Raw genomic sequence first — 27,713 nt, forward strand, 5'->3', positions numbered from 1 at the left:
AAGGAAAAGCCTGAGGACATAGAGTTGCACGTGAGCAGCTGGTTCAACGTCCGGACTGCGAAAGTTGTTCGAAGTTCTGTCAGATGCATTCACAGGCTCTCGGGAAATCGAATAATTTAGCATCCAATATTGTTTTTCCACATGATATGGTGTTGAAATTACAAAATGCAGTCTTACCCTGCATCCTCTCGAAATCATACTTCCTGCATCCCTAAACAATGACAGAACTGACATTATGATTGGTGTTATGGTTTATTACATTCATAGAAGAGTGATTAATCAAGAGTCTTGTAAGGTGCATATCAACCAGTACAGTCACTGCTAAAATAACGTCACTTCAAGGTTATTAAAATTTATGTCCACATCACAAAACACATGCTGAATAATTCACACATCTCTTGCTGCTTCCCTCTGTTTGTGAGACACATGCAAAAAGTGCTTCTCTGTTGACACAGAGCCACCTTGTGGATAAAGGAGGAAGTCCACAATGGGAGATCACTTGGATACAGACTACAGTGTATATGTTTTGCTAAATAATTACGGATATTCCTAAAAGACAGACAGACAGATGAGCCGAATGAAGGGTTTGAACTAGACGGAAGAAAATGTCAGATTAGATTCCCTGTTTTAGTTTTAATTTGCCTGCATTATCCTTAATCCATACTCAATAACCTCCACGTACTCCCCGACTACTCCATCTAGCGAGAAGCCATGAGTGGCTGCAGCCAGCTGAGGTAGCGCGACACCTTCTGGAAGATGTAGCCATTGGCGCAGTCAGCCCCTGGCGGCTGGCTCAACACCCCAGTGAGGAAGAACACCTCCCTGTAAAGGGTGAGCAGGGGGCTGCCGGAGCTCATGGTGCAGTCGGCATTGGTACGAGGAGTGGTGCAGCCCATTTTATTGGTGATCAAGTTGGGGTGAGCGTTCAGACACTCAGGCAACGGCTTGTATGCCAGCTGGTTACGCATGAGCGGGCCCTGGAAAGCAGATACCTGTTTGGTTTCCTTCCAGCCGGTGACCACAGCTGGGAACTCTTCCGCCATCAAGATGCTCTCGGCAAAGTCTCTCTCTGGCAGACAGGCAGCAATGACTTCTCTCTTAAAGATAATGCGGTTGCTGAGCTCAATCACAGCCAGGTCATTTTCAGGACGACTCTCGTTATAGCCTGGGTGGATGTGGACTAATTTCACATCCAGGGTCTGCACTCCATTTTCATGGTTGGTACGTTTGCCTGAGGAGGTGCAGGTAAAGAAAGATGACGGTTTTCAAGGTGTAAAACTCCATGTGGACTTCAGCGCTAGAAATACATTTACTCAGGATCTGCATTTAGTGCGGCTTTGAGGTACTTGTTCTTGTAGCAGTGCAAAGCTAGGTTCAGATTTATTATATATAGTAGTAGGATTAACAAAGTATCATAAGTGTCAATCAGACCCAGTTTCTCTAGTCCCACACAGTCCTGAGAAGAGGTCTAATCAGCCTAAATAAGTGAAAGTACCAGGGGTGTGCACGGTGTTTGAACTAACCATCATAATTCAGTCATAAAATATGAACACTTCAACAAGCTACAATGTTAAAATAAACACATGAATAATATTAATCTAACATATTTAAGATTCCTAAAGGGACTACACTGCATTACCAGTTATTTATACTTGAAGTACATTTTGCTGGTGATGCTTTAGTAGTTTTAATTTACAGGACGTTTAGATGGGAGACTTTTACTTAACGGAGTGTTTTTGGCTGGATCACAGCAGCAGGGCCAGACCCATAAATGTAAATTGTTATCACTGACTGATAAAGGTACACCATTGGTCGGCCAAATGCCGCAACTTCCTGTATCCATTTCAAAGCTGAAGCCGTCTACTTTTTCATACACAGTTCAACCATATACTAGATTTTGACATTGTGTTATTATATTGTGCTTTTTAAACTTTTAAGTAAATGATTATGAGTACTTCTTCCATTACTGGTGGGACCCAGATGTGATCATTTGTTACTAATATCTTTGATAAGCGTTTTATTCTGAAAAACATTGTAGTCACATAATCCTCAAAATTTTCACAGAATATCTGTGCATCAATTTCGTGAGTCAAAATATTGCCTGTTGTTGCTATTAATAATAGTAGCAGTGTTGGTAATGATTATGTGTTTTGTTTACTCACCGACAGCCACCTGGAAGCTGACGTACTTGTTGGCACACTGAGCTGAAGTCAAGACCAGGTTCTCCTTCAGTATGACTCCACTACAGTAACCTGCAGACTCTAAACTCTTCAGGAGAGCCTGCAAACCACACGACAATTAGACCGCTGGATGATTGGGAAAAACACCACAGACACTTAATGGGGTACCTGTAAAGTGTCCTAGTGTGAGTGTGTGTCTTCCTACCTGCCAGGGACACTCTGTAGTAGTACAGGGAAGTCCCTCAAAGTTGCTGTGGCTGTTGGTGGTCTGTCTGCTCTCCCACTGACTCAGACTGTTCACCTTACCACAGGAGTAAGTGCCTGATAGAAGAAGATGATAATGATTACTTTCTCTCATTAGAATATTTTACCCTTTCTCTTTAGATTTTGACTGACATCACATTTGGTCGTCAGATTTGCAGTCAGTCAGTTTAAAACAAAAAAACAAAAAAAACAACATATAGTTTTTTTTCCTAAAAAGAATATAAAAAAAAATATATATATATATATAAAAAAAAATTGGCTTCTGATTTTACCAACAAAAAAGATGCAGTTGGAATTTAACACAGGACATGACGTACCTGTAGGCTCACACTTATTCCTGTCACTGCGGCTGAGCTTCCACCCGCGGGCGCAGGAGCACTGGTAGGATATGTAGCCTGGTTTACAGAACTGGGAGCAGCCTTTGTTCTTCTCCAGGGTGCACACAGTCTGATCTGCAGCGTGGAACCAGAAAGAGAAGGGAAGGTTGCACATCACACAGCAAATTAACCATGATGTCACCCGCACGACATGCCGACATCTCCCTCTCACCCGTTTCGCAGTGGACCCCTGCGAAACCCGACTTGCAGACGCAGTCGTAGCCTCCCACGCTGTCTGAACACATGGCTCCATTCTTGCAGGGGTTCTCTGCACACTGGTCTCCATCTAAACACAGCGAGCAAATCTGTGAGACGATTTAATGTGCTGCTAATGGCCGCACAGTGATGGAGAATCATTTTAATAGAGCACTTACCGATGTAGACTGACCAGAAGATATCCTGCAAAAGAAATTGAACATGATAAGTGAACACAGAGCTTTTATTGCATAGAGGCATGAGGAGGTTAGAGGAAGGAAAGAAAGAAATGAGGAGGGCATTAACAGCGAGCGCACCGTGCGGTAGGAGTCCTGGAAGAACCTTCTGGCCTCCTCGTAGGTACACACTTTCTCCATGCAAGCCTGCTCCAGGGAGGAAGCCTGGTTACCGCCGACATTCCTCTTCTGACGGAAGATCAACGCGCTCGCCTGCTGCTTATCCAGAAACACTGTGGGAACAGTTCATGTCTCAGCGGTCGTAGCAAAAACAATTCACAAACTGGTTTGGTTCCGTTTCATACCATTAGAATATTTAAGACAACTTCTCTCAGTTGCCAGTTCTTTTCTTCTCTGGGACTTTTGATGATAATATATCAACATTTTAAAAATAATCAACTATTTTAATGATATTTGCTGCTTTTCTGTTTTATTTCATTGTGACGTGAATATCTTTGGTTTTAGACTGTCGATCAGACAAATGAGGACATCTGAAGACATCACCTTCAACTTTAGGAAATCAGGATTGGCATTTCTCATGATTTATGACTCATCAGATTAATTGTTGTTCTACGTTGTTTAATGAAAAAGTAAACAATAAAAGAGGTAAGAACTAATCAAAACCCAATAAACCAAACTAATCTAATATAAATAAGCAGCATCTCATTGACTGAAGCTAAACCCATTTGATAAAATCACCACCCAAAAGTTCTTAAAACCACTGCATTCACTCAGCGCTATCTTCTTCCCTGATGAAGAGAAGAGCCTCTGACATGTTATACTTAGCATCCTGCTATCTTGAGCTTTAATTCTTTCACTTCATTTTCCTCTCTCTTGAGTTCAGACTAAACCTTTTTGAGGTTTACGGTGTCGTCTGGCTCCACGCTGGCCCTCTCACCTGACTGATGGTCCTGAATGGCGGCCACAACTCCAGCCAGCAGACACAGCAGAGCTGCAGATGTGGTCGAAGAGTTCATGGTGACACTGAAGCGTTGCAAAGATCTGAGGTGTCGGTGCTGCAGGGATCAGTGTGCGCTCCTACAAAAGTGACAAGCAGATTGACATGATGCGGGGTGCATGTTTGAAAAACAAAAACAAATGAGCTATAGAGGGGCATGCAGCTAAGAAAGAATCTTGTACAGAGAAAGAGTCTCTGTTCAAGGCTGCACCTTGTTGTCAGGAAGTCATTATTTTCGTACAATTAACGCGCTGCCACACAGTTATTGTCTTGTATTGGCTGCAGCAGTCTCGCTGGATGTTTATGAAGTTCATCATAGTTAGGGTAGGTCTCTGTAGCGAGGATCCATCGATACTACCATGCTGCTGGAGAAGCTGATTGTTCAAAGGACCTCAATATTTCAGGTACATCTTCACCTCTTTAAACGTCACCGTCTATAATAGGATGTTATATTATGTTGACAGGGAACCACACTAGCCGCAGTAATTAGATGTATTATATTTTACTTTGAGGACTGAGGAAGGTTTAATGAAGTTTATCCCAAATGAAAACATTCATCAGCAGAGCCACCTGATAATTTACAGGCATTCCTGTATACAAGATAATGCTAATGTCTTGATAGTAGTCGCAATAATTTATGTAGTCAAATTAACGAACATGTTACGGTAGGTATATAATTAGACAATACATATATTGAGGGCTGATTTTTATTGTGCATGCTGGCTGACTATAACATTGGCATCTGTGCTTTTCCAACCATGACAAGTCAAAATGTCTGCTGCGAGATGCTCATCTCAGCTTCTTAATGCTGAGATGAGCATTGTTATTAGAAACAGGTTGTTTTTTTACTTTATGTTTAAAGCTGAAATTACATGTCCATTCAATTCAATAATTTTGCGTGTTGTAGGAAAAGGTGGTGTGATAATGCATTCATACAACGAGTTTGAAATGATCAAATGTCCTATTTTTGTAAAGTGTCACATTACAGCCACTAAAATGTAACACCAAGTCGTAACTCTTGACAAAAAAGTTGTGTGTATTAAGTTGTTGATGTAAAATAACTGGGGGCTGTTTCATGAAAGCAGAACTAAGAAATCCAGGATAACAGAGTAAAATGAGGCTTGATCTTCAGGCATGACGTGCACACGCCTAAATGCTTCCATATACTTTATATATTGCCCCTATCAGATTTAATTTAAAACACAAATGCCATTTCTAATCATCTCAACAACTGCGACGCAATTTTTTTTTTAACAAACCTCTAATAAAACAGCAGGTTTCTTAAACATAAACCTTTTTAATGCAGGCTCATACAAATAAAGCAAAATGGCCAAGTAGCATTACAACATGGAATAAATATGTTTCTGATTGAAAGGATTCAGAATTATTGACGCCTGGCTGTTAGCCTTGTCTGAAGCAGGTTATCTGCACAGATTAACGGTAGTTTATGTGCCTCTACTTAATCCAGGTTTTGTGAAAAAAAAAAAAAAGCCTACTCATCTGTTTGACCATCATCATCATCATCATCATTGCGCAGTGTCATAACGCTGCCATGTTGGTGGGCCTCAGAGTCTGTTTGTTCCCAGATTGTAAACAAACTCTGCCTCCGCTATGCGCCCTAAATAAACTCTATCAGCATTGAGGGGCGGCTCAGCAGGGGCTGCATGGGGATTATTTCACATTAGTAGAAATGAGTCTTTGCTTCCTGTGTAGCTTTTTTTTTTTTTTTTCCATTGTAGCATTAGCTCATCTGCTGTTACCAAACGAGGATGCAGAGCATCATCTACTGCGCAGCGTAAACACAAGAGGATGCTGCGATACAAGCTGCTCCGGTGTGACTCAGAACAACAGAAACTGTGAAGTATTACTCAGTCCGTCGCCGTTTTAGAGCGGGTCACCTCAATGGGACAAAAGCAACCAGAGTAACGTTACGAAAGGACAACAACAAACGCAACCGCAGTGATGATCGGCACCTACCGCCCCGGTAACGCAATCAAACTACCCGGCCCGCGCTCTCTCCTCGCTGGTCCTGAAACACGCCTCGGTTCTGCTGGATGGATCAAGCCTGTCGATCCAAAGTAACGGGTGCGGATCACAATTACGTCTGCCCCCACTCTCTCTCTCTCATTGTTTACTGACTGTGCAGAGACTAATGACAAATGTGCGCCGTCAGAGGGCGCTGTAAGACAGAGCAGGGTGTGTCGCCGTGCGGTTGGGAGAGTTGGACCCACTATGAATGGAGCATTTAAAGGGAGATTCCTGCATCTCGTTACTCTATAGCCTGCGAGACACATGAAAGTTGAGTTTACGCTGCCATAAAGTCAGGAATAAATGGGGAAAAACTGCTCCGACATGGGAGACCAACTAAAAACGCACACGGGACAGAAAAGACAAGGTAAAAGTAAAGACAGGACGTGACTAGATGGGATAGTACTTCACTCATCCAATGACATTTTTTCCTCCAGCATTCAATTCAATTCAATTCAATTCAATTCAATTCAATTCAATTCAATTCAACTCAACTTTATTTATATAGCGCCAAATCACAACAGAGGTTATTTCATGACACTTAACACATTAAAGTCCTTACAGCAAGACTTTACAATATTATGCAGAGAAACCCAACAATTCAACAATTCCCACATAAACTAGGAGGGGAAAAAAACCCTCCTCTTTAAAGGGAGAAAAACCTCCAACAGAGGGAAGGAAAAATTCAGGCCTACATATAAATAGAATTAGAAGAAAGTAGTAATTGTAAGAAAGAACATGAAATAAAGGGAGCTGCAAAGTTAAAAAGAATCTGAAAAATGGGATATACTTTTTACGATATACAAATATTGTCTGTATTTTTCTTTTTGTTCGTGTTTTAATCAAAGCTAATTTTTCATCACAATATTTTCATTGATATTCTCAATTCAGCTTAAGTCACCCTTTGGGACAGGACGACCAAAGGGGTGTCATAGTAGATTAAAAGTTTAAGATGTTTAGAAGAAGAAGAAGAAATACTCTTCTTGTTACAAAAAAATTCTGCTTATTATTTTTTTTTATTTTTTACTTTTCTCTGCTTTTCTTGTAAACCACTACATACATTTACCTCTCAGGCCTTCTAACTAATCCATCGCTGTTTGACTGAGCTGTTGACAACCTATCAACAGTCAGGCTGTTATGAGGGGTCACAAGGTCAAAAAGTTGAGAAGCTGTGCAGCATCCGTTTGATACAAACAGAGAACACATTAAAAAAAAAAAGGCACAGTTTACATTCATTATTGCAATTTTTAGCAGCAGTGTGATCAGAATGATGAACTCCTTTTAATGTGTGCATGCTTGATCAAACAAAATGATGCAATCTGCTTCGATCAATAGAAGAACTGCAAACAAAGACACATCAGACAGCCAAAGACAATTGGCGCTCCACAGAAATCAACTCCAAATCAAGGCACCGTGATAAAAGCTGCTGAAACGAGGCCATCAGGGCTGCATTTTACAGAACCAAAGTCCCTCCTCAGTGGCCTTATTTCAATGGGATTGTTTGTGAGAGCAATGTAATTTACAGACAGGGCCGTGGGGCTTCAGTCTCAGCTGCCGCTGTGTTAAATGTCTCCATTTCCCGAGTCTAATAACAAAAGTATTATAAGAGCATGCTCAGACCAGCTGGTCCCCTGGTGCTGGACAGGGGCAGTAGCTGCACTGCCCGGTACAGGAAGACCCTCTCAGGGAGGGACAGAGTCAATGGAGAGCTGGCCCGGACGTGCAGCGGTGCAGCTAGATGTGTAAACGATTAAGATTGTAGTAATTTCCCCGATGAATCTGGTCCGAGGTGAAATCCACAGTCACATGTAGCTGCCATGTGTGGAACTAGCACATGTTTGAACATGTTTTGCGCGTATGAATACATACATGTGTAGCATATAACATGTGCGTTGCCTGTGACACGTGTCAGCATGTAGGTGCGGGCAGTGCTGTAGCTGCTGTATGCTGGCTTGCAAACTGCAGCAGTGGAAAGCTCGCCCAATCGCCCATCCATCTCTTTCCTTTAGTTATGTTTTATTCAACATCCCCCTCTTGTATGGTCTACCTTCCTCCCTCTCTACCTAGCTCTCTCTTTCCCTTTCTCATCTCTCCCTCTTTCCCCCTCGCTCCCATTTCTTCCCACTCCTCTCATTATTTTTTGAGTGCTGGCTCTAAATTGGAGGGTAGCAGGAAAGAAAGTGCGGCGTGGCGCTCACGTGTGACCTGGCTGACCCATTCCTCTTCAAATCCAGGGTCCAATTTTACAGGCACACTAAACAAACACCCCAGGCATCAAAAAAGCCATCTATAATTAATGTCACCGAATACTTGACAACTTTCTGATGGATCTCACCGACTGAAGATGAAATGCTCTGGACTGTCTACTGTACATGTTTGGAAGTCGCCATTATTCTCCCTGCATCTTTCCTTCTATAATTTCATCATTTGTTTCTTTTGTTCAGAATAAAATATGATTTCTTCAAGCTCCCCAGTCATGTTTAACATAAATATGTTTTCTCTCAAACCTGGTTACAATGCATTAGTAATCATAATGTCATGACGAAAATAGCAAACATAAAACCTCAAAACTGTTACATCTTGGTTTGCATGCCATCATCAGTTTTTAGAAGAGACCCTCGATATTCAACACGTCAACATTTTAATTTCTCTTGTGAAATATCTTAACATCTTCAAGATTGATTGGCACAAACATTTGTGCTCACATTAATTATCCCGGGGAGGATGAAATTCTGACTTTGGTCAACTTTTCTTCTCGTGCCATCATCAGGTCAGATTTAAACATTCCCATTGGCCTCAGCTCTACTTTGTGTTTTGTGCAAATTAGCATGCTAAAAGGCTTAACCAACATTGTGACCATGTTAGGAGTACACCTTCTTAACTTCCGCACCTTAGTGTTGTCTTTTTGCATGTTAGCATTCTGATGTTAGCATGTAGCTCAGTGCTCACTGCATAGCTAAACTCCTTCTCATCATTATATCCCATCTTCATCTCCTCATTTTCTCAGATTTGAGGTTTGAAGCAGGGAATAAAATGATTAAGATAGCTAACATCAGAAGCCATCTGCACAGTCTTTATTTGTTGTCATTTTTAGTGCACTGGATCCAGATAATCTGCGATTCTCATATGCAAGGATCCCACGTGATATACAGATTAAACCATTCGAAGCCGCATATAGATCAACTTTGTTCTGCTGACAACACCTGACCAAAATGTTCAACATGACACACATACGAAACCAAAAACCATTTCGGTGGGGTTTGAAGCAATAACACGCGTTTGGTTTGGCACGCTCGTGCATGTCTGCATGTGACTGTTCAGTTCAGTGAGGACCAGACAGTGTGAGGTCCCCAGACAATGTGCGTTATGATGATGTAATGGGTTGATAACACACACAAGCAATAACGACCTGCACAGACCTGTCGGACCGCTGACCTCCTACTGTATTATCACCAGAGGAAATATAATACATCAGAACCATCACCTGCCCTGGTTTGGTTTTGAAGAATAACGCCAGATAACTCATCAAAAATGCCCTCACGCTTATGCAATACACTATCTGATGTCCTATATTAAATGCAAACATTAACCCACACACACACAACACAATCACATCTGTATCACAGCACCAGAAGATTGCATGTAATCGAGTTTGTGTGACAAGGACCAATGATGATGTTGTATTAAGTACTGGAAACAGGCAGGCACTACCCCTGTGGGGGTCTTTCACAGCTACGCTAGCTACTCTTGAAGAATCACCCTCCTCTGTCCCACATTTCTCTGTGATCAATTCACGTCATCTGGCCATATTTTATTTAACACCGCTCCCCTCCTTGCGTACCCCGCTGCTCATTTGTTCACATTCAGGGGGAAAAGAATTAAGAGCACTTCTTACCATGTTTCCTGCTTATGATTCAAGTGGCATTCGGCAGAAACAGGCCGGCTATTATTGAGCAGTTTATGGTGTCAATTCCCTTCGTACAGTGCCCTGTATCTGTGCAGAAGAGGCTCAGGATGTCATAAATGAAGCTCCAAGCAGGTATAAAGATGTGTTTTATCCTCTTGTGTGATCCCCAGCTATCCACCAGCTCAGCGATTCATTTTCTTCCACCGAAACCTCTTTCTTTCACTCTTTCTTCGTGCAAGACTCTTTAATCTCATCTGCCCTCAGGTCCTTATCGCAGCCCCATGCACTACCTTTTAAATGATATGCTGTATCTTGCTCAGACAGCAGAGATGAAAAGAGTCTAGTTGTGTTTCTTCAGACCTGTGGAGAGGTGGCGTAGGGCTGATCGTGCTGAGGAGGCACAGAGAGAGCAGAGACGCAGCTGACAGCTCTGTAAACAGACATGATGTTTCACTGTACTCATGCCAGAGCCCATCTGATGCTCTGCGTTCTGCACATATAGCTACTCCTGAAAGTCTGTACAAGTCACTGATAACAAATTATACTGACTTCATGTACAGGACGAATCACAGCGTTTAGGCTGCAGTTGTCTCGTAGCGCCATCTTTCTATCATGGTTCATGTGCTGAGGAAGAAGGTTGCAGAAGGACAGAGAAAACGGTAATTGGGGAGGAAGGTGAGAGGTTACTATACTCAGACTTATGCACAGTTGCCAGTTTATTAGGCACATCTGGCTATAAATAATCAACTTCAACTTTAACTTTAATGTCAATCCACCATATGTGCAAGACATACAGAGAGATCGAAATATTGTTTCTCACAGTAAAAAGATAAAACAAGAAAAGTATAAGTATAATGCAGTGTAATGAAGATTATGTTTAGTTTTTGTTAAAGCTGCTTCATAAAAGTGTTCATTTAGAACTTAGAGCTCATTTTGAAGGATGCTGTTGGTGGTGCTTTAGTGTCTTAAACTGTTTCATTACAAATTTAAAGTCCTGCTGTAAACAAAATGTTATTGTTGTAGATGGTGTAGGAGCAGCTAATTTTTACTCTCTGTTGGCGTTATGAATTTTTAAGATATGTTTTACATACCGATTGTATGTTTTGTGTGCACAATCTGTACAGTAGTAGCTTTTAAAAATGTCAAATGAATGTAGAGAGAATGAAAATTGTATTGGTAAATTGCTTAAAGGTTTTGCTTAAGTGGAGCAGTGAAACAAATCTACTAAATGACACTGCATCATTGGACTTACTTCCTGTCAGTATTTCCTTTCAAAAATGTTTGCCAAAATAGAGATAAAACTTTGTCAAATGCAAAGAGGGTCTTGCTTTGTTCTCCTTTTAATGTCATTAGAAATTCATAATTTTGTTTTTTTACTCATCTGAGTTGAAATAGGCATTTGCCACTTTTTTTTGTTATTCCTCTCACAATTAACAGTAAATTAATAATAATTAAAAAAAAAAAGGTCCCAACTCTCTTCCCATATATTGTGTTTGTATTTCCCAAATGGTTCCAGCCACGTTACCTTCATTAAAGAGGTGAAAGCGATGCATTATAGCTGGAAATGTTTGGGGAATAAACATACCGTACATTTTTGCACACTAAACAAGCGAGAGAAGAGAGAATTATTTGTAAAAACGACAGATGAATATATCATGAAAGCAACCAGCGGTTATGTCAACCTCAAACCACCTTGAGCAAGAACACTTGTGTTTCAGAGTGTCAGCCTGGAGTTCATTAGCACATTTTTGCTGGAGATTGAGACTGTTCGCACTGCATGGAAAATTAGACTGAGCAGCCAATCCCAACCCCCATCTCCCATTGCACACACACCTACACACACACACACACGTGTCCGATCACATGTAATCCTACTGTATGCGGTTTCTGTTATATGCAAATTGCCTCGTGGATATTATTTAAAAGCACATTTTAAAGAGTAATGGAGCATCTAAAGATCAAAAGCAACTGTGACTGAATATGCAATCAAATGCTTGCCGGAAGACAAGTCAATAAAGAGATGTTGGCAGAAAACAAACACAATGGCAAGGGCAAAGGCACTCTGTTCTTTTCCAGAGTCGACTTAACCCTCCATTTATCTTTTCTCATCTGTCACATCTGTCTCCTCATCAGTTTTATTTTCTCTGCGTGTCCTCAAACCCCTCTTTCTCTAAGTATCCTTCCACCCCCCCCCCTCCGCCTCCCACCTGCCGCCTTAACTCTCAGTCCCTGTCTCCCTCTCTTTCCGCTTGCGACTTTCGCTCCGTCTCCCTTCCTCTCCGTCTCCCTTCCTCCCCGTCTCCCTTCCTCTCCGTCTCCCTTCCTCTCCGCCTCCCTTCCTCTTTCCTTCCTCCTTCCTTCCTTCCTTCTTTCCCTCCCTCTCTCCTCCCCATCCTCCCGCTGCGTTCTCGACTCGCTCTCATTCCTCCTCGCTCACACACTCAGGCAGCATCCTCCCCTCTCCACTTCTACCTTCACACTCACCTCTTCACGCCTCCCTCTCCGCTCCTCTCGCCGCCTTTCTTTCCGTCACCTACTAACACACATCATCTCTCGCGTCTCCCCGTCTGTTGGTTCTCCCTCCTCCATCTCTTCCCATTCCTCTCTCCTTCTCACACACTCAACCTTGCTGCCTTGCGCAAATGCACGCGTACACACACTCATGCTGATTGGCACCCAAGGACAGAGCACCCTCTCTCCCAAACCGGCAACCAAGCAGTTTGATTGTGTGGCCAGGCTTCTTGACACTGAGCTCAGCTGAGGAAGAGGACAAGATAAAGGCCATGGAGCACAGCCACATCTTCCCTGTTTTTTCCCCAAACGGGAGCACCTGGAGCGCCGGGCAGAATCCCTCCGAGGTTGCCCAGGGATGCCCTCTCGGACCACTACCTGTCATCTACTACAGCATCCTGCTCTGTCTCGGCCTGCCGGGTAAGACATGTGCACATGTGTTTTATGTGTTTGTGTCCAAGCGCATGTTAATTTGCCCAATTTTTTTGACCATTAGAGCCTGCATCTCTGTAATTTGCCGGTAGTTGTGCTTGGCATCTTGATTTGTTGTGCACTTGTCTGCAGGGTTGAGTGAGTGTGTCGCGCACAGCTGCTCCCGAGTTTCACTCTAGGCACACATACTGTTGATTTGTCATTCTGACCTTGTGGCTGTCACTTGTGCATGCATACATACTTTGGATGTATTTGTCTCGTGCCTGTTTAGAGTTCCTTTGCATTTGTACCTTACATGGAAATGTTCAAGCACAAAATAGAGGTAATAAAAGGAAACTATACGTGCAGTGCATCATTAAATTTTTTACTGTCTCCTGATTCTTCTGAAATTTTGCAGAGCTCTGGTCTCAAAATAAGAAACAGCACCTTTTCTATTAATCAGGAGTTGATATACGAGTATGTATTTGCATGACAAATTCAGTGAGTAATGATTCTGGCTTGACCTCTGGGACAAATATGTGTTACATGGCTCCTCTCGATGACCTGAATTAATGACGCTTCCTTCTTATGCCTTCATTATTGAACGACTGGTTCATTCACAGTCATTGTCAGACCCATTTACTGCCTCTGTCCCACTGCGTGATCTATGGGCACTAATCTAGTCTCACACAGGGAGGAAAAGTGGTGCGTGTATGCGAGTGTGTGCGTGAAACAGAGAGAGAGAGAGAGACACACAGACAGAAAACCTGGAGGTCAGATGAAAGAGGAAAAGTGCTGATGCCTAATCAGAGATTGGGGTTCAGATGCTGAAAGCCCACGGGCCTGTCAGACAGGCAGCCACGCCACTTCAACCCATCACCAAAATACAGGACTAATTCTGTCGTCAAATACCATAAAGCATCATTCAAATGTTTTACTTTTTAACTGTGATTTTAAGATGTCAGAGAGATCTGACATTAAATGAACCTACATTTTATGCTTTTGATGTGAACAAGCAACCACATTTTTTATATGTTATTTGTCCTAATCTTTAACACTGGCAAATCTTCTTAAGCTGTGAACACGTTCCCTTGATAAAGATTGTAAGTGAGATGTTATCAACAATCTAAGCTGTTCTGGTTCGAAACAAATCTGCAATGCAAAGTGAAACGCTTTTGTGTGCCAAGACTGCAGTTGCTCCAGAGATTTTCTGTCTTGTAAAAGTAAAAGTCTTTCTTTCTGATCAAATCTTGCCTAAGTATTTCTCCTGGATGGCACAGCACAAGCAATTCACTCTGCTGTCACTTCATCTTGAGTTACACTCGATTTTCCTGCTGAGTCGTCTTTACAAATGGGATTGAGGCTGTTTGTTCGACAGAGCAACAATAACCTGAGCACGTAAGGGAATCCTACGATAGTTGTCTGAATTAAAGGCAGAGTTGAGTGCGGCAGGCTGATACTTTGCAGCAGCAAATTTGAGTTATTCAATCATTATGACACAGCTAGTTCCACTCAAGCTCAATCATGAATGTTTCATGAGTGCGGCATGTGTGAGTAGTAGCAGCGTGACCTACAGACCCACACACATTAAACACTCCAGTGTTTTGATTATAGGCCAGCCATTCATTAGTAAACAGGGCATCACTGAGATGTCGCTACATCTGTAGGTTTCTCACAGACTCTCTTTGACCTGTATGCTGCAGACGGAGAGGGGTCAAATCAAGAGCGCAAAGATGAAGGAAGGTGATGAGAAAAGGGATTATGGTGAAAGAGGTGTGAAAAGATTGCTGTTTGACCTAGGGAAATGATGAACTCAACGCTCTGCACAAAAAGCGGATAAACAGGGGGAGACTGGGAAAAAGGAAGACAAGGACACCCAGAAGACCAGTGGAGTGAAGAGAGGAAGACATCAGAACACTAATAGAGAGAGAGAGAGAGAGAGAGAGAGATTAATAACAGCAGAGGCAGCGAAGTAACACCTCTGAGCCCTGAGTGGGGGTGCTACAGACGATGGAGCTGAAACGAATTGCCACATTTTTAATTAATCGCTAACTCGCTCTCTCTCTTTCTTTCCCTCCCTACTCACTACACCACACTGCTCGAGACAGAACAGACGTGTGCTGGCAGCACAATGAAGGAGTCGGTGCTTTGCTGCGCTCTTTGTACAGTACAGCGTGCCTTTAAAGCTTTCTCTGCCATGACACAAACTGTGTAGTGGGAAACCATCACCTGATGAGCAATGCCGTGTGACATAATTGGATGCTTAAGTGAAGGTGCCCTGAATTTCTAACGCAGCTGTTTTCGTGAGGTATTGTTGGAGTGCCTGCTCTCAAATCAGTTGTTTGTAGAGGTGTTTGCTTACGTTTTTACCTGCACGCAGACATTTTAAATAGCACCTCCTCCGGTGGTTTATCAGCTCCATCTTCGAACAGAAGTCAATTTGCTGCTGATGCCTGAATTTTGCCTCAAGATGTCTGCGTTTCCATCACGTGCATAATGTGTTAATACAACTCCTGTGCTCAGAGATAGATCAGCGGGGCACAAAGCCACTAAGCGGATTAAATTAAATTGTATTACATTCAACAATGAACCATTTGTAAGGTTTATTTCATTAGTCATTAGGCTGTCGTAAAAGATGGTTTTACCAAAACCAACAGAGGACAGCGTTGATTTACTTAATCGAGAATGAACCGTTCAAATTTATTGTTAATAGGATGAGACTCTTGAGAGTCATATTTTCTTTGGTATCATCATTTTTTGAATTAAACACTTGTGTAAAGAATCTTTAAATTATTCTAATGTATAGTAAATGTACTTACTTCAATCCACTTCAACCATTGACTGTGCACACATTTAAACTGAGGAGTTCATTTTTGACCTTGGAAACATTGACACGGTTTAACCCAAAGGAAACAAGCACATCAGTTGTTTCAGCAGATGTCCTGAAAACAATACATGTCTACGTTCTACTGACAAAGATTTGTATGTCTGTAGGCATCACAACTCTTGCCCTCCATTACATTTTGCAGGTTTCCATCCAACACAAAGTTGAACCAAATATTTTAAAAATGCAAATATTTGGAAGGAAATTCCAAACAGCATGATTGCTGTTTTGCTTTTTCGGAACTTTATAAAGTATCATAACGGGACCTCAGAGCAGAAAGTTACAGAAGAAATTTGTGTCAACAAATTGTTGTTTAGTGGAGAAATGTGTGTGCATTGTGGGAGAAGAAACGCACACATGTCTATGATTTCGGTCATTTGCTGGGCGCCTTTCAGAGGATCCTTCCTCCACCTGTGCACACAAGCATGTGTGTGTGTTCACGTACTGCACAGTTCTTCTCTGGTCCTTGAAGCTTTTCTTTGTTTGGCTGTTCAACAGTCAGCGATGTGACTGGCGCACGTGTGAGTTGGAAAACATATCCTCCCGCTCCCACTTATCCACCGGTCCAAGGGGGAAAAGTTTGGGAAAGTTGAGCGCTATCAACCCCTGCTTCCATGTTGCAGTGTAGGCCAGGTGTCAACCGCTGCTTAATGAAGAGACGGGTCCCATCGATTTTCAGTTTGAACTATCGATCTGTCAATTTGCACCAGCGACAGGGCATCTGTGGTGGGATGTGGGCTCGCTAATAGATACTATCACTCTAAAAGTGGGGTTTGAGATTAGGTGGGCTAAACCAGACCAAAAAGAAGGGATGGTTCGAAGTGTGATCAAAGTAGGCAGAGTAAATCAAATGGAAGAAGGTTGGGATTGCGAGCTCTGGTTGGTCTCCAGTCTGCAGTTTAAGAAAGGAGAGGGAGGGAGGAAGAGGAATGGCGAGCGTGTCAGCCTGTCGTGGGGGAAGACGAGCCAGATAGGACTCGGGCGGGTAGAGGAGGCAGGAATGGAGGGAGGTGTTGTTTCAGGCAATAAATCAGAGATGTGCTGTGACAGAGCTGACTTTGTTTGACCAGCTGATAACATGATTCTGTCACTTCTGGTGAAAACAAAATCCCTGCAAGTTGTTTGGCGTAGCTTGGAAAACGGTAACATATCAATCAGAGGACAATTACAGTGCTGTGATCTGGACATTGATTTAACATTTCATTTTCCTCATCTTCCATCTGTTTACTCTTCTTCCTTTGTCAAGTTTACTTCTCTGATTGTCTTTCACCTCTTTTATTTTTTCAGAGATAAAAAAAAAAATCGTTTTAAAAATGGTTGATGACAATCCAAGGACACATTATAACTATTAACGTTGTTTATGAGCCCTTTGAACATGATCAGCAGGGTTTGCCGTGCAGTGCACAATACCTGCACCTCATCACCAGCGGCAGTTTTAGCCTCAATGTAAGGACAGTAATCTCCAAACGTTGATTCACTGTAGCCTGTCTGTAAAATGAATGGCTGCTGAGGTGAGAAGGCAGCAGAGCACTGCAGTCGCATCAATATCATTAGTGGCACACAGGGACTCTTTTTCTCCTAACGTGCACATTAAACTTAAATATCCTTTTGCAATACATATAGTATCTCTGTCTCTCTTTTTCTCATTCTTGCTCTTGTTCTGTTTTTAATTTTTTTTTTTTTTTTCTTTTTGGGCTTCTTCCACAAAATTACCCATTAACACTCAGCTCAAACATCAAGCTTTAATAAAATCTGCTTGACTGATATTACTGCATTTACATCACATACTCAATGCAAATTGATGCTGATACAAAGGATTTTGCTTCATGATAACATTTGAAGTGAATTCAGGCCTAAAACCATGTCAATAAAATCGTGTTTTATCTTCAATCTTTGTGGTATGGACGTGTCCCTGGTTTCTGTTCGAGGGAATTAAGGAATCGCCGTGCTTCATGTCCGGTCTGACACTTAGAGAAGACAAAAGGGAAATGGTTTTCATCAGGAACAAAGTGCCTGTGACCTTTGAAGCGAGCTTTGATATTCACCCCCTCTCTGTCTTTCACCTCTCCCCTATACCTCTCTGTTTGTGTCATTCGGTCTTCTTCTCTAATCCTACCTTCTATTCCCTCTTAATCACCTGCTCTGTTTTTAACTCTCTGTGACCTTCCTCAGACCAAACTCTCCCTCATCCTCCATCTATTTTCTCATCTTTCTTATCTCCTTGCCTCTAGTCTTATTAGCCTTCAGATAAGCCGCCAAAGCCTAACCTCGATTTCCTGCAAATGACAAAAAATAAAGAATCCTTAATTGCACTGCTGCAATGTTCTCTTTCATTCACTCTTTGAGGGAGATCATTTCCTTTTTTTAATATTCTGTCTGTTTTATATGGGGCCCTTGCCTGATGACTTGTGCGCAAGAAAGTGGCAGTCTTTCGTGTTTTACCTCCGGTTTTGAGGGGTTCAACTGCACAATATTGTTCGTCGACAGCCCGTCTGAACACGTCCCTTTAGTGGTGGGATGAGTCAACCTTGTTACACACCTCAGGGAGCACGCTGTGCCTTCTCTTTTCCCGCTAAACAACGTCAATGGCCTTGTCCCTCGTTATATTAGAGGAGCAGCAGGGGAGCGGAGACACAAAAGCACTCCCACACAAATAGACAAAGGGCTCACCCATGCGCGCGCATGCGCGCGCGCACACACACACACACACACACACGCGCAAAGGTAGCCTGACACACAAACTCACAGCAGCCCATTATCCATCCTACAGGTTATTTCAATCCCTTCTCAGCAGGAGAAACTTATTTTTTCTTGCAAAAAGAAAATGGAAGATGCCAAAATTTTGCATGCATTTTTGTGTGCATGTGTGTGTTTATGTCTCTGTTCTGTATGTGCAAGAGTGTGCCACCCTCCACCTTGGCTTTGCTCATCCCTTCTGCGTCCCAGCATGTGGCACCTCACAGCCGCTGAATGCTGAGCAGATCTATCCTGCTCCAGAGACAAAGTAAAGAGCAGGAGTCAATTGCAAAGAATGGGCAACCCAGTGCAGGGTGGCACGAGCTAAATGGAAATGTCAAAGCTCGCAGCAGATCCCTTTTGTTCGTCTGTAGAGGGGCCTGCCTCACAGGGGAGCCCAAACAGTATAATACCCAGCCAGTGACAGTCAACACCTCACTGTTTCCATTTAATGCACCTCCTCTCTGTTCAGCAGTAGAAAGAGAGAAAGTGTGGTGATGTATTAAAGGTGATGTCCACGGTGTTGGTTTTGTATTGGATCTCCATCAGGAAATTTTCGAGTAGCTCAGAGCTTGGCTGCAAACTTTCCCCAGAACACACACACACACATAAGATCCCTCTTCTTGGATAAACCAAGTGAGAGGCTGCAGTGACACACCGACAGCTGTGTAGGTTGGCGGTTGAATGGGTATCGACATATATGGAGGGTCATGTGACCAGACAAGGACAAGAGAAAATATTGCAATGAGCAATAAAACAAAACTAAATATAATAGGGCAACATAGAGATATAAATGAGATGTCATTTAGATGAATGCAGCAGACTTTACTCCACAACAACCTCTCCTATAATTTGGACACAGTTATAGTTGTTATTAAAAAAAAAAAAAAAAGAAAAAAAAAAACTGACATTTAAAACCTGTAATAAGATATTGCAATTTTTGCTTGAGAGGTTACTTGAAAAAAGATTTGTGTAAATATTAGTCCATGATCAAATTGCCAATACATTTTCAGTCATTTCAAAATTTGATTTACTGACAAATAGTCTGTAATTGTCAGCAACACTTTGCTCTGTAATTGACACAAACTCTGTGAAAATACAAAACAACAAAGAAGAAAAAGATAAGTTACCCAGCACTAAAGAGCATTCACGTTTCTTTACAATGATACACATCACCATGATCTCCAATCATATACAGTGTTGCATGGCGATGAGTTTTTAAATAAATCAAATCATTTCAGACTTGCAACAAAAAACAAAAGCATGCAAGACACCGCTCAAAACAAAATCTTCCACACAAAAAATAATGTACAAAGACACGTACCAGTTTGCTGTCTTCCAACACCTATTCTCTCTGGTCACCTGATATCTGTGGCCAATCAGGGAGGGTCTCTGGGATTTGCGAACTACTATGACACAGGTGGAATCAATCTCCCCTCATTTAGAGGCTCAAGGTACTCAATCATGGTTTTACAAAAATATCATTCAAGAGGCAAATCAGAACATGTGTAATGTCAGCATACATTTGAGTCAAGGAAATTACATATTAGGAATAAAGACAGTGAGCTCCATAATATAAAGTCAACATTCTTGGAACATAGTCATGTAAGTGTCGAAACCATCAGATTGGCCTGACCACAAAAAAAAACATATGGCGAGCAACATAAAACAACAGACAACATATCTTGAACAACCTGTTTTGATTATGGTTTTATTTAAAAAAAAAAACAACTCTTAATATTAACTTCAACTTCAACTTCTTTAATGTCAATCCACTACATGACATACAGACATACAGGTGGATCGAAAAAAAAAAAAAAAATTCTCACAGTTCGACTGCGTGCAAATACAAAACAAGAAAAGCACAAATATGTAACAACAACAAAGCGCGACCACCAGAATGGCTGCGAACTCCCTCAGCAGGTAGAACGGTCGGCATTTCACGAACATAAACTCCGCCAGCGGTGAGCAGTGTCTGCAAACAACAACAGCATCCCGACACCAAGCGTCGTTAACGTAGACACAGACTCCCCGAGTCCGCCCTGCCATAACCTGTTAACGGTTAAGTTCCATATTCCATATTTAAATTAACCCAAAATTTGTTTTCTGGATTAATTTGCAAAATGGAAAAAAAAAATCAGGACAGAAAAATATACAAAGAATCAACACAACAGTGAAACAAGATTCAACATGAAAGAAAGGTTAGTGTGGCGTATGAGCAATGGTGACTATGAGGGGTGGAGTGCCATCCAGCAGCACTGTACACATGTATTGGCTTGTTGAGTCTTGTAAGCAGCTTTGACATCTCATTTATGGTTATTGATAGATTGGATGTTGATGAATTGGCATATCTCTTATGATCTGTGTGTTTTAGTGTGCATGCTCAGGGTCAGACATGTATTATTGTGTGTGTGTGTGTGTGTGTGTGTGTGTGTGTGTGTGTGTGTGTGTGTGTCGTCTGCTGCGCATCCTCCAGTCCTGCAAGCACATCTTTAGTCATTATCTGGAGCCGGCTTTGTAATGTGTAATCAGTTGATAGCGACCGGGGCTGTGAAGTGTGATGTACCAGACTCCAAGCTGCCATATTTAATCCAATCCCAGATCTATTATGGCAGAAAGGGACAGGATCACAGAACACACACACACACACACACACACACACACACACACACACACACACACACACACACACACACACACACACACACACACACACTATATGGACGGTGACGGCTGCTAAGTGCATTGATGTCTGTGAAGCTGTATTGCAATGTCAGAAGGATCTTTGTCTGGGGAGACAGATTGGATATGGCTTCATGCTGCACCAGCAGGTTTTACTGAAAGGGGTTGGTTAGCCACAACAAAGCACAGATACAGTGCCCTGTGGATTATATTTTTGGGTAATTGAACTAGTACAGCATGAAATAGGAATCTTTGGATAAACTGGAAACATATCGAGTGCTTCAAATGATGCCTTTAAATTTGACACTTCATGCCACACATGCATTAAGGAAGAAGAAAATGAAAAACGACTTTATTTGACAGTAGGTTGCATAGATGATTTTACACCGGGAATTTTCATTCTTCATTTAACCCATCTGAGAGCATTGAATACGTACACATCCAGAGCAGTGGGCTGCCGCAGCACCCTGGGAGCAGTATCAGGTTTGGTGCCTTGCTCAAGTAAACATCGGCAATGGATGTTTTTTCTTTGGTCAAAGGAATCGAACTGGCGACCAGGCTGAAATTACGCTATCCTTTAATGTGCCATAACTCATGTACTAGTCTTTTCTACAAGAGAAAGAAAAGTCCAAGAAGCTTTACCATGATTCATCTCAATAAATAAAGAATTTTTTTTTTGCATGTTATTCCTTTTATTTCCAAGATGTTTAGATCAGCCTCTCAGGAACTAAGACAAATACTCTTGAGCATGGAAGTCAATAAACTGCGATTATTTGAAGGTATTCTGAGCCACAGGTAGCACTAATCAGCAATGCTTTCAAGAGAAGGTCCACTTTTTTTTTTTTATCTAGAATCTCATTCATGCTAGTGATTTGATACATTGTCCTGCTGATGGTTTCACTGGTCGATAATTGGTGAGATGTGATAATAAAAAAAACTCTGATAAAGCTTGTAATTGCTGCTCTGTCTCCACCTAATTACTGCCTACAGCTTCAGTTTTCGCCTTTACTATAGTCTGGAAACCTGCTCACGTTAATGTGTCGTCCAAATTATGACAAAAAAGTCATACTAAAGCATGTTGTCCAAAATATTTTTTTTTAAAAGTAATACTATAGCATTTCGTCCGAAATATATATAAAAAAAAAAAAAGTCATACTATACCATGTCGTCCAAATTAAGATGAAACTCGTCATACTATAGCATGTCGTCTAAAATATTTAAAAAACGTCATACTATAGCATGTCATCCAAAATATGACAAAAAAGTCATACTATAGCATGTCGTCTAAAATATTTAAAAAAACGTCATACAATAGCATGTCGTCTAAAATATTTAAAAAACGTCATACAATAGCATGTCGTCCAAAATATTTAAAAAAGTCATACTATAGCATGTCATCCAAAATATGACAAAAAAGTCATACTATAGCATGTCGTCTAAAATATTTAAAAAAACGTCATACAATAGCATGTCGTCCGAAATATCCATTCGGTGCTTGGGCCCTAATAAACGGCGACAGAAAATTGGCAACGTAAATGGGAATGTATAATGGTATATGTTGGGGATAAGGAGTAAAGATAGAAAAAGAGAGGCAGATGAGGAGAGATGGAGCGTCCTTGTGCTTTGTTTTTAGGTGCTAAATTGCCAGTGGCAGGATGGCAGGCATCGGTGGACTCAGCAGATTGCCAAGGCTGTGTTGCTGCACGTTGCCCTCCTGCTTTTGTTGTGGCTTTACTCCTTATTAGAGATAACAATTTGGCCACAGGCAGAGGCAGGTGCTGCTGGAATTACACAGCAGGTGTAGAAGAACGGGGAAAGAGAAGGCAGCATTAAACAGGGGAAAGATGACAGAGTAGGAGAGCTGGTTAAACATGGCAAACACTGTCTGGGAACAATGACCGAATTAAATCTGTTTGACATGTTTTCTGAAACTGAGAGAAAATGTCAGCGGTTAGGAGTTCACTCAGCTGAAAGATTTCTACCAAATCCAAATCTTCATTTTTGTGTTTGTTTATTGTCTTGGGCACGTGTTAGCAACTACAGTGCATGTCTTGTCTGCAGCGTCTCTACTGCTATCAGCCGCATCCCTGTTGCTGCCTTGTGTGTTGCTGGCTGGATGAATGTTTCCCCTTTTCAATTACCTGCCCTCTAACACTCAATTTCTCTGTTTCCCTCCCTGCCCTAATCTGTGCCTATTCCCTTTCCAATCATCATGCTTTTTTTCCTTCCCCACCATGTTCCTATTTCCCCTCTCTCTCTCTGCTTCCAATCACCGTCCTGCATTCTTCCTCCACCCAGCTAACATCCTGACTGTGGTTATCCTGTCCCAGCTGGTGCTGCGTCGTCAGAAGTCCTCCTACAACTATCTCCTGGCTCTGGCCGCCGCCGACATCCTTGTTCTGCTCCTCATTGTTTTTGTTGACTTCATTTTGGAGGATTTTATTTTGGCCACGCCGCTGCCCCCATCGCTAAACAACGCAGTGCAGGTGCTGGAGTTCTCCTCCATCCACACCTCCATCTGGATCACCGTGCCTCTCACCATTGACCGCTACATTGCTGTGTGCCACCCGCTCCGCTACCACACGGTCTCCTACCCAGCCCGCACACGTAGGGTGATACTCGCCGTGTACATCGGGTGCTTGCTCTCTGCAGCTCCTTATTACTGGTGGCCTGAGCTGTGGCATAGCCTGCCTGGGGTCGGCAGTGGTGGTGGAGGAGCAGGAGGAGAAGGAGGAGGAGGAGGAGGAGGAGGAGGAGAAAGAGGAGGAGGAGGAGAGAGCGACAGAAGAACGGTGGCCCAGCACGTCCTGGTGTGGGCCCACTGTGCCACCGTCTACCTCCTCCCCTGCACCGTCTTCTTCTCCCTCAATGCCGTCATCGTGCGCAAGCTGCGCAGACGCCGCAGCTGTTTCCGTCTGCGCGGTTATTCCACCGGCAAGACCACCGCCATCCTCCTCGCCATCACCTCCATTTTTGCCGTTTTGTGGGCGCCGCGCACGCTCATGATCCTCTACCACTTCTACTCGCCTCCTCCAGCCTCACAAAGCGCCGGCCGTCTGCTCCATGTGCTCACTGATCTGGCAAACATGCTGGCATTGCTCAACACCGGTGTCAACTTCTTCCTCTACTGCTTCATCAGTAAGCGTTTCCGAGGCATGGCGGCCAACGTGCTGCGGGCCCTGGTCCACTGCCGGAAGCAGCCGCTGCCATTCTACGCCAGCCACAATTTCTCCATCACAAGCAGTCCCTGGATCTCACCAGCCAACTCCCACTGCATCAAGATGTTGGTGTACCAGTACGACAAAAACGGGAAGCCCATCTGTATTTCCTCTTGAGCCTGCTGGTACCCGGGAGGAGTCATCAGGCTTTGTCTCCATGGCGACCATCTTTGCCCGCATGGGACTCTTTGAGGCTTGAAAATGTCAACACGCCTAGGGAGCGCAGAGTTGACAGTTTTGCTAGCTTTGAATGATAACCAAGTGTTTGGCTACCAAGGTGGAAAAGCAAACAGCAGATGTGCGGCAGAAAATGTTCAATAAAGTGTTCACAAAGCAGCGACCAGCATTAAATACATGTTGATTGTTTCCTCGACGCAAAAAAATACATCTACTGAGTGATTGACTGCTGCTCGCAGAGGGTATATCACCACCATCTACCACTGATTATGAGCCACCATTTGTAACGTATAAACAGGCAAAAACCAAGATGAACATTTGGTGAGGCATCAAATTTATGTTGGTTCAGTTACAGATGCTGTGAACAGCTGCCTTTGTCTGCTGGGAGTCATCTCCAGAAAGATCCAGTCAGAGTCTGGGCACTAAACATCTCAACTCAAGGGGTGATTCACTCAGGCAGAGTGTCCACTGCCCACAGTCGTGACTGTCTCTCAAAGCAATGTAAAACAGCTCTGTCATTTCCACTTGGATATGCAGGGGAGTCTCAAAGGTATGTTACACTCAGTGTTTCGCCCATTAAGCAGCCTTTCTTCTCTCATGTGTGTGCTGAGTTTATCCTGGCAGTGCAGGTCACTTACAAGTCGGCGCTCGCTATGGAAGACCGAGTCATCCCACATCCAACCTCACAGATTGACGTAGGACGAGTAGGCACTCTGCTTATTGTCGGTTATATATTTATTAACGGTAGACTTGACTGTTATAGTAGCTTTGCAAAAATACATGACAAAAAAAATTTGACTTGGAGTTGGTGTGGCTCCAAGGTGCTATTAATCTAGTAATCACAGTTCCAATATTAGGATGAGGAAATTTCTGCTATTAGTAGATAGTCCTCTATTAACTATTAATGGTCCTCGATGACTTACTGTTAGCCATTACCTGGGTGAATATAATGAATGTAACTGAGCATCTCTTTAACCCTTTAGCTTTGTAAGAGATTGAGAAGAAGAGAGAGACAGAGAGGATGGAAAAATCTGTTCTCCTTCCCTTTAGTTCCCCCGTCCAAAGATTTCTGTCCCATGGTGCAGCAGCGAATTTGGTCTCAGGGCCGCAGCGGCACATTTCAGCTCTGCTCATCCTGCCACCGGCTGATGGGAATTCAGTAACATTTTACACTAAAACACAATCACGTACATCAACTCTATCTCAGTACTGCCTGATAACAAACTAGAAATGAGAACACGCACACAAACACAGGCACACACACACACACACACACACACACACACACACACACACACACACACACACACACACACACACACACACAAAAACCTTGTGCTGTATTGCCCACAGATAGAGCACATTGAGATCAATGCACATCCATTCTGCAGACACCTTGGGGCATAAGCTGGGTTCATCTATTGGGAGAGAGACTGGAGCTGTGCCAAAGGGCAGATTTCTTCTAATACCTGCCTGGAGGGATCAGGCACATCAGGCCTCTTATTTTGTAAGCCTTTAAATCTGATGAATGTTAGGTGTGTCTGTCATAGCTGATAAAGTCGTGCCCTCCAAACTCGTGTTCGACACTCATACGTCTGAGACACTTGGGTTGGGTTGGGTTGGGTTGGAGGGGGGGGGGGGGGCTGTGTGTCGTGTCTTTTTCTCACACAGCAGCAACAGAAAATCTGCTCATCTCTTTTAACGTATCAACTTCACTGCAATGGAGACCTTGCAAAAAAGTGATAAGTGCTTTGATAACTGGGATTATTTAAATGATGTAGCAATGCACAATTTTTATGTTTTTAATAGTTTTACACATCTGTAGTGGTCATCATGAATGGCATCAGCTGTGAATTCAAACCGTAAAAGGGGGTCGTTTTGTGCGGTGACACGACAATAGTGGAGTCAAGTTTCTGGTCAACAATATTTACTTGCGCTGAACAAAGATGTGATGTCACATTTTTGACACAGAAAATAAATAAATATCTATCTACTGATACAGTTTGTAACCTGGTAGTGTGATAATGTAATAAATGTAGTGATGCAACGCAATAAAGGTACAATGTCTGTGATTCCAAGCACAGAGCAGCAGTGTTTCTATTGGTCAAACGAGCACATCCACCTAATCATTTATCTGAAAATCAGCTGCTCATAGCACCCAAACAGGAAACACAGGCTTCCATGGAAGGTCACAAAACCGCTGGATTGCCTACATACAAATGAATGAGTTTTTTCAAGGAGAGATGGCGTCACTCATGGCCAATGTACTTGTTGCGTCATGTCAGCTAAAGTTTGTTTTAAGGGTAATTAAACCCAGACCTAATAAATATAACACCAGCATATAAATACATAGTATTTGTCAAAAATATCAAACTGTCAAACAGCTGTAAAAAAATATTAAAACTAACAAAAACTAAACAAAAATAAGGGATTTTAAAATATTTAAGAGCTACAACACTATAGAACCAATGAATAAGTTCTCATTCCACAAGTGTTAATAGACTGCCATCCAATCTCCATGCACCTCACAGGGAGGTGAAGCTGTTGAAATGCCCTTTAACATGCTGTAAAATAATAAATAGGACAGATTGAATAGGAATTATTGCCAAAAGTACAAAAATGCGAATTGTTACTGTAAAAAGGGACATTTCTTTCCATTTCCAGTGACAGCTACATGAAAATGTTTTCTAAGTGCACAGATTTCAAAGGTTTATACAGCTGCAGTCCTTCCTTCTTCTACCCTGTCAGATTACTTGAACCAGAATAAAGCTAATTCTCTGATTTCTAACCTCCAAACCTTTTCAGTTCAGTTGTGCGCAGAGGCTGCAGCACCCTCTGCTCCTATTTCTTTGTTCCACACAAATGGATTTTCCACAGATTCGCAAAGTGAATGAGGGAGTAGCGATTGCCATCTGCTTCACACCTCCATCACTCCGTTCTCCTCCCACT

General features: G+C 42.5%; 2 protein-coding genes across 2 annotated transcripts; one reads left to right on the forward strand and one right to left on the reverse strand.

Annotated features, from left to right (window-relative positions):
- Positions 1-233: 233 nt before the first annotated feature.
- proza (protein Z, vitamin K-dependent plasma glycoprotein a) lies at positions 234-6,356 on the reverse strand. The gene is made up of 9 exons (XM_069149143.1): positions 6,188-6,356; positions 4,151-4,290; positions 3,334-3,485; positions 3,196-3,220; positions 2,994-3,107; positions 2,762-2,896; positions 2,386-2,501; positions 2,163-2,280; positions 234-1,231 (listed from the first exon to the last, which is right to left on the reverse strand). The coding sequence occupies exons 2-9, from the start codon at positions 4,227-4,229 to the stop codon at positions 699-701; spliced, it is 1,272 nt and encodes a 423-aa protein (XP_069005244.1). The 5' UTR covers positions 4,230-4,290; positions 6,188-6,356; the 3' UTR covers positions 234-698.
- A 6,051-nt stretch (positions 6,357-12,407) lies between these two features.
- gpr139 (G protein-coupled receptor 139) lies at positions 12,408-26,367 on the forward strand. Its single transcript, XM_069149144.1, has 2 exons — positions 12,408-13,076; positions 23,668-26,367. Exons 1-2 carry the CDS (start codon positions 12,929-12,931, stop codon positions 24,702-24,704), a joined length of 1,185 nt encoding a protein of 394 aa, XP_069005245.1. The 5' UTR covers positions 12,408-12,928; the 3' UTR covers positions 24,705-26,367.
- Positions 26,368-27,713: the final 1,346 nt, after the last annotated feature.

The sequence above is a fragment of the Embiotoca jacksoni genome, unplaced genomic scaffold, assembly GCF_022577435.1.
Source record: "Embiotoca jacksoni isolate LCO1_2020_lvr unplaced genomic scaffold, fEmbJac1.0.p SCAF_15, whole genome shotgun sequence".
Classification (NCBI taxonomy): Eukaryota; Metazoa; Chordata; class Actinopteri; family Embiotocidae; genus Embiotoca; species Embiotoca jacksoni.